We start from the raw sequence: 8135 nt of genomic DNA, 5'->3' as shown, positions 1-8135 counted from the left end.
GCAGAGCTCTGGCTCTACAGCAGCGGCAGCAGCGTCCTCAGGTCTCGGGACGCGGAGTGAGCGGCGGCGGCTCCCCATCCTGCCACCCACAGCACGGGCACGGAGCAGGAGGGGACAACCTCAACCGGACTCATTTTTGAATTTGAAGAAGAACACAGAAGCCACCAGGCGCTCATACATCTTCTTCTTCTTCTTCTTTTTTTTGTTTTTGTTTTTGTTTTCATGAGTAAAATACTTTAGAGATGGCTTCATCCGTGAGCGGCACAGAGGAGGTCCGGGTGTCGGCGTTGACGCCCCTGAAGTTGGTGGGACTGGTGTGCGTGTTTCTCGCCCTGTGCCTGGATGTCGGGGCCGTACTGAGCCCGGCGTGGGTCACGGCGGATGACCAGTACTACCTGTCCATGTGGGTGTCCTGCTGGAAGCCCGTCAGCTCCATGGAGTGGTCCTGCAACAGCACGCTGACCACCGGTGAGACAGACGCTCATGTGATGGGGTGATGCGCCACCATGTTGTTCTGGAAGTTTTTTTTTTTTTTTCCCCCAGTCGGGTGTTGTAGTTTTAGGGATGTTTCACCCTTGAAATGGCAGATTTTGGGGTGCAGACAGACCCCCACATTCATATTCAAATGAAAGTCAGATGCACAGCCTGAGGGATAACAAAGGATCCCTGCAGACACTGCGCTGCTCCACCAATCTGTTCTGAGGGTGAGAATTATAAAACACCACCCAGGAGACGGCTAAATGTTAATTACTTTATAATAAGCTATTGCCTGGTTAATTTAAACTGCAGAACTTTTCCACATGTAATAAGATAGTGAACAATGGGCTGCACATCCAAGAGGGAAATAATCAGAAATTTAAAAAAAAAAATGAATAAAAAAAAGTTTATCCTTGAGTCTCAAAGTGTGAAGAGTGAATAAGACACCTTAAGTTTTCTATGTAGACGCGTTAACATTGTTTCTGAAACATTTGCCCAGTGCGCCACTGAATGATGTGGGAATCCTGCCTCGCCAGGAGCGGTCCAGCTGGGGTTTCATTTGGCCTTTTGTTGCGCACAAAATGAGCCTTTGTGTGGGTTTCTTCATCGGCCAAGGAGCGAGGGCAACTCAGAGCAGAGAACTCCCCAGAGATCCAGATGCCTGGAGATTAGTAACCAGGGAAACAAGTGAACCACTCCAGAAACGCTGATTTCCACCATTAAGGAAACTTCTGTCTGCACATGGAGTCCCCATGAAGGTTTTTTTTTTTTCTGATAGAAGCATTTCATATTTCCATCACAGCTGGTCATTAAGTGATAAAAAAAAAAGAAGGTGATTGAGGATGGGTCACTGTAAAAAGCCATCATGATTTCAGGGCAGCAGTTATTATTTACGTCTTGTTGCAGCCTAAAATCTGACATCTAGTCTTTAATAATCAAATACAATGTTTTTAGGCCACAGCATTTGGTAGTGCTTCCAACACCACAAACTGAAGCCTCAAAAATGAATGACGTATGATACTGCTCTTTTTTTTCTTTTTTTTGCTGATGCTTAAAAAAAAACAAACAGATCTATCATTAGATTTTCATATAAGCATAATTAGAAATGGGTTGGTATGTGTTCAGTGACTTTTCTGTAACAGCACTGTGTAAAAAGAAAGAAGGAAAATCACTGTGTAGAAAGAAAATAACTAGAATGTTACTCAGAAGAGTGCATACCTTCACCCCTTTTTGTACTCACTCACAGATACCAGCCAACTAAATATGCCAGATATATTTCCATGCTTTATTCCCTGAGAAATTAATGAGAATGTCAGTAAAAAAAAAAAAAGAAGCCATATTTTGCAAATGTGAAAAGAAGTGAGAGAAAAATTCCAGGATCTGTCCCTTTATCTGGATCCACACCAAAAGTCAATATGGTCTATTCTGGGCTGAGACCCGTCCTCCATCCAAGTTTAATGGAAATCCGTCAAGTAGTTTTTGTGTAATCCTGCTGACAATCCAACCAATTTACCAACCAACAGACAAAGCTCCTTGGTGGAGGTAAAAAGATCCCTTTTTGTGCACCTGTAGGACTTTCTTTCTCTCTTGCCGTGGTATGAAAATAGGTATCGAGTAGCTTATTGTTTTCTTTTTGTACTAGTATTGTATCAAAGTTTAAATTCTGGTACTGTGACAACCTTAGCTGGTGTTTCACTACAGCTATACAGCACATGTAGCACTTACTATTGTGTGAATTTATCTCAGCAGGATTTTTATCAGTCTAAAGTTGTCTAAACTCTTCTCTGCAAATATAAAATCAGGGCAAAGCTTATGTAGGTTTATCTCACACTGCACTCCTGACTTCATTTTGTCTCAGTGTGCGTGACTATGTGTTTGTGTGTGTGCTGCTAAATATATATATATTTTACTCTCTGCTGCCTCTGACCTCCTCCTGTGTGCTGAGTGGTGAATTGTGTTTTTGTTAGTCTGACAAAATGTTTTCTTTCTGTCTGAGAGATGAGTAACTGTGGGCCACGCTGGCCCTGATCCTCCTCTGTCAGCGCAGACAAAGTGCACTTTGGTGCCATATAAAGACATGCAGTCTCCCTCCTTGTCAGCTCTCAGCTCTCAGCTCTCAGCAGCAGCAGCAGCATACCACAGTAAATGCACACAGCAAACTGCCCATTTCCTCGGGCTTGTGCTTGGCTAGGCTTATTGATTCGAATCCCAGTAATCAGGTTCCACCCAACCTCCTTTCCTCTCGTCAGCCCCCCAATATTTCCTCAGTGTGTGTCATGCTCTGGGCATTAAATAAATCCTGTTAGTTTGAAACACCAGCTGGCCGCTCAGATGTTTTGAACTTGTTCCGCAAGGCCTGCATGTGTGTGTGTGTCCGGGGAAGCAGTGTGAATTCGAAAGCAGAAAGGCTATGTTGCCTTCTTACAAACTCATGAAGAGTTTAAAATATACAGACACTCATACACACACACACGCTGACACTTAAGCAGAGGGTCGGAGGTCAAGTATAGAAGATACAGGCCTGACACAGGGGGAGGAATGTGGGACGGTCGTGCAAGAGCAGTGTGTGTGGATGCCAGGTCGGTGTGAGATGAAGGGACGAATGTGGAGCCAGAGTGTGAGCGAGTCAGTCAGACGCAGTGATGGCAGAGTATATTAATAATGTAACACGTTATCGATCCTGTATTTGGGTGACTGTCCTCTCTCTCATTGAGGTCACAGGACAGTGTTTGGTACAGAGAGCACAGGAAGGCTCTTGCTCATGGACCGTTTGGTTAATGAACTTCCTGCTTCTTAAACTTCTGCTGCCCTGAGAGATTGAGACTGAGTGTGTGTGACAGCGAGAGACACTCGAGGCTCTTCTGTGGCACAGATCTTCCTCCATTGTCTCAGACAAAGGAACAGAATTGGGGCCCTGGAGGATTTTTTCGATCAACACTTGAGCAGCCCCTGACATGCACACATGGGACCATAATTAATGCTCAGATTGGATCTTGTGTGCCGTATCTCCTTTTCCATCTGTCATCGTGCGGGGCTCAGATTAATAGTTTGGCGCTTCCTGCTCGTCAAAGCCTTTAAGCACTCCGACTCTGGCTGTGTTTCTTGCACAGCATACAGGGCCGGTTCCAAATCTGAAATGAGATGACTCTCTGCATCCTGCTGTTTCTGTTGTGGGTGCACTGATAAGGCTTTTCGGTTGCAGAGTGGCTGGGCTGAAGGCACCGAACTGACCTAGAGAATGTATCTCACTCTGACAACTACAGGTCAAGTCAGCCAAAGAGGCAGTGTGGCACAGAAAGTCAAGGGGTCGGTCTTCGAGGGGGCCTCGTGTTGTGCAAGCACGCAGGCTGGAGGGAGGGGGTGCTCTGCTTTTTGTGGGCTGTTTCCAACATCCTGTGGTGACAGGGCCCATTTTTAAACTCCTAAATCCTGAACCATATTTGGTCAGAAGTAGTTGATGTTTGTTTATATTTGAGCTGCTTGGCCCCTGGAATAAAGTTTCCCTCCAACACGAGTGGGAACTGTATTTTAAGCAGCTTATGCTCCGTCACTTTCTCTCCACTGGTGAATGTTTTAATGATTTTCTGCCTCAACAGAGAGGAAATATTCTTGGCAAAGCTTATCTTTTTTTATTTCCTGGGCTCCATAATAGACAAAAGCATGTATACGGACTAAAAAAAGACAAACAAAAGTTGAAACTTAAGTCTTTCAGTATGAACTTTTCCACCCAGTCTAACATTGAACCACTTATGCAGAGCCCCCTTTGATGTTATGTATTTTTCCTCGGCCACTATATTCTTAATTATTTCCTCCCGCGTAATCAAACGCTTCATCATAATATCCTCTGCCTGTTTACATATAGACCTCCTGTTTCCGCAAGTACACAGTAAAGCTACAGAAGAGACCTTTAATCTCTAAACAATAACAAAGTGAGTCTCAGCTGACGTCCCATGGCTAATTAAGTCTGTAAAAAAACAGTTTTTCTCAAACGCACTCTTTTTTTTCTGCACAAAGAAAACAAAAATCTCTACTATAATGATTTGCCTTTTTGACACACAGGCTTCTTCTCCACTTTCAATAGGGAAGCGAGTTTTTTCCAGTTGAGTGTTTTCAGAGTAAATCTGAATGAAAACGCTGAGGATGCTGCTGAGCTGGCATCGGCCAACAGGGAGGGATACTCATTATCTGAGTCACCTCACAGAACCACTTTGTCTTTCTGCTGCATTAGGATCCATCGCTGAACCGAAAGGCCAGATCCGCACGTAGCCAGGCGTGCATGTGTGTGCGTTTTGTTTGTTTCTTGTCAGCCAGAAACTGCTGTGCTAGGTTCAGTAGAGGTTATTCACTGCATGGTTCACATTCTTCTTCTGCTACTGGCCATGGATCACCAGTGGTTCACGTCAAAACATTACAAACCGTTGCATCTCGGAGGATGAACGATGAGCTGTGTCAGCCTCTGAACCACAAGTAGTTTGTTTACACCGCGGTAATTTCCCACAAACTTCAGTGGGAGGAATCGTTCTTCCTCTGTGTGAGATTGAGGATCGCCAGCAAGGCCTGTGACCTGCTCTGCTGCCTCCCTCTACTCTCTTTTATCCCTCCTCCTCCTCCTCTATCTCCCCACTCTCCTGCCTCCTGTCAGCAGCACAGACACAGCTCTCCAGAGTAACCCTGTTTTAGCTACCTATGTCACTTTCTATCTCAGTGTGATTTCATGGCTTTCCTCCCTCACCCCCTCCCTCCTCTCTCTGTCCCTGCGTGTGTGTGTTTGTCTCAGACTGGCAGATCGCCACACTGGCCCTGCTGTTGGGGGGAGCGGCCCTCACTCTGCTCTCCTTCCTCGTGGCGCTGATCTCCCTGTGCCTCAGCTCCAGGAGTCGCTGCTACAGGCCTGTGGCTGTCATGCTGTTTTCTGCAGGTACGTAAAGAGAAATACAAGAAGGAAAAGATGAAGGATTAGTAAAAAAAACAAAACAACAACAGCAACATTACAACATAACATTTATTCTTTCATTATTTCACGTTTGAATAGAGGATTTTAGTGACCATAAGAGTTACATCTTTCTCTTTCCAGTTTTGTTTTAAAGGGAAAGTTCAGCCCAAATCTAAACTACACATTTTCCTTCTTACCTGCAGTGCTTTTTATTCATCTAGATTGTTTTGGTGTGAGGCGCTGAGTTTTGGATATATCAGCCGTAGAGATGCCTGCCTCCTCTCAAATATAATTGGAACTAGATGGCACTTGGCTTGTGGTGCTCAAAGCTAAAAAAAAAAAAAAAAATACGTTTGAAAAACTCAACAGCAATGTCTCCTCCTAGAATTCAAGAATTTTAAGACGATCCACAGATCTTGTTGTGAGCAGTTTCATGTTGGAACTATTTCCTTTCTACTGAACTACTCCGTATCGCTGTGCAGAGGGTTATGGAAGCGTCAGTGTTGTAAAAAGTACCCAAAGATCATACTTGAGTTAAAGATATTTAAAGAATATTACTATGGTAGAAGTGAAAGTCAATCATCCGAGTGGAATTTGAGTAAAAGTATCTGATATTAGAAGTAATTTTGTGGCAATAAATGTACTTGTAATTAAACATATATTTACATGTGTGTGTCGTTTTTAAAAAAAATGAGATTGCTGATAAAATAAATCAATTTAAAATTGGCGACTTCGACTTAGTAGTATAAAGTACCAGAAAATGGAAATACTCAAGCAGGGATGTAAACACTCATGGCATCCTCTTGTCCATGAGTAGCTGCACGATTTCCTCTGCACTGTGATACAGAGAGAAAATAGTTCCTACGTGAAAAAGCTCACAGCAAACTCTGTGGATTATCTTAAGTAACTGGGAGTGCCATCTTGTTCCATTATACAGTATTAGAGACAAGGCAGACATCTCTACAGTCGATATCTCCAAAACTCGACATCTCACACCAAAAACAATAGATGGATGAATAGCAAAAACGGGTAAGAGGAAAAATATCTATTTTTGATTTTGGGGTGAACTGTGCCTTTAATATGTAGCATTCTACCATACCTTCTCTCTTTCACATTTCTCCTGCAGTGGTGCTCCAGGTGTGCAGCTTGGTTCTGTTTCCCATCAAGTTCATTGAGACGGTCAGCCTGAGAGTGTACCACGAGTTTAACTGGGGCTACGGCCTGGCCTGGGGATCCACCATCTTCTCTTTCGGAGGAGCCATCCTCTACTGCCTCAACCCCAAGAACTACGAAGACTACTACTAAAGTACGCAAGACAAGAGGAGAAACTGAGACTCTGTTTCACCCAGCGTCCTCTCAATGATAGGGACTTTCTGTCTGTTACACAAGGCACAACCGCAGACTAGAAAAATAGGAATCAATAAACAAAAGCTTACTGTTAGTTTCAGGACTGGAAATAAGCTCTTTCATTTGATACTGTGAACTTATTGTCTCAAAGACTATCCTCACTCATTGGACCAGGGCCCCTTGCTCTTTCTTTTTTGGCACCAAACGCAGCTGTGATGAAGAAATCCAAACCAGACTGTTTAATTTGTGAGAGAATGTCCACTTCCCCTTTAAGTGGGACTCCAGTAGGTCTGGAGGGAACAGATGGATTCACTGACCCCATACTGGGACGAATTGCGGACTAATTAACCAATCCAAGCAGAGAAGGCAGAGAATGACTTAAACTCGGACCAATCAGGGAAGAAATGGATCCAGGGAGGAAGATATCCTATTGAGGTGATGACGGGACGAACCTAAGGAAATGCGACATGCTGTGTTTCTGTAGAGATACACTACATCTTCTTCCTCCAGTAGTGTAGTGTAGCTTGGTGAAAACATGTCATAAAGCTCCAAAAGACTGGTTCGTTTTCCTCCTGCAGCTCAGCGGTACTCATAATAAACGGAGGACAGTAAAAACATTCCACAGCCACCTTCGAAATGACATCATACTCGTCAGAGGAACATTTGCTGGTTAATGAATAGCACATAGTCTTGTCACATGGTCAAAACCTGCTAATGTAAACCTGCAGCATAACCAGAGTTATACCCGCTTTTTGATAAAATTGTTGTATTATATGTAAGTATGTGAAGTAAGCAGAATATTCATTCCAAGCCCAGTGGGAAGGAAGATGGTGAATGACCATGTCTGCTGAGTGTGCGCGCATGTCTGCATGATCACACCACCAGCATGTGCTTCCACACTTCCCCATGTGATGCCTCCTTATCTTCTCACCCTGTAGGAATCACTCACAGTAAACACCACAACAGTAGGTTTTTCTGCTTCAGATGAGGATATAGCAGAAAATCATTGTAGTTTTTGCATCTAAATTAAAGTCCACGGTAAAAGATTTTAGGAGATGTGCTGTGCATGAGTAGTGTTATGAGGACTATGCGATCAATCCAGAAGTGACATTTTGAAACCTGAAGGAGGACAGAGGTGAGACTTACAGCTGCAGAAGACCGGCTCCGTTCTGCTTAAACCTCATTTCAAGTAGTCAGAAACATTCCAGCGCCCTCTTGCAACATTAGTGAGAGTGATAGAGTGAGCGAGTGTATGCATGCCACTACCATTTACTGCTGTGTTTCTGATTCCCACTGGTTTGATTACTAACATAATAAACATATACTGGGGAAAAAAATGTGCGTTTGGTTCATCTGTGAATTATGACAAACTATGCAG

The 8135-nt window shown here is 43.7% G+C and overlaps 1 protein-coding gene across 1 annotated transcript; it reads left to right on the top strand.

Moving 5' to 3' along the window:
• On the top strand, positions 1–8094 carry tmem47 (transmembrane protein 47). The gene is made up of 3 exons (XM_073476033.1): positions 1–468; positions 5255–5395; positions 6537–8094. The coding sequence occupies exons 1-3, from the start codon at positions 243–245 to the stop codon at positions 6713–6715; spliced, it is 546 nt and encodes a 181-aa protein (XP_073332134.1). The 5' UTR covers positions 1–242; the 3' UTR covers positions 6716–8094.
• The last annotated feature ends 41 nt before the right edge of the window (positions 8095–8135 follow it).

The sequence above is a fragment of the Pagrus major genome, chromosome 11 (genome assembly GCF_040436345.1).
Source record: "Pagrus major chromosome 11, Pma_NU_1.0".
NCBI classification, from domain to species: domain Eukaryota; kingdom Metazoa; phylum Chordata; class Actinopteri; order Spariformes; family Sparidae; genus Pagrus; species Pagrus major.
The sequence above is the reverse complement of the archived record's forward strand: the minus strand, read 5'-3'. Positions and strand labels throughout refer to the sequence as shown.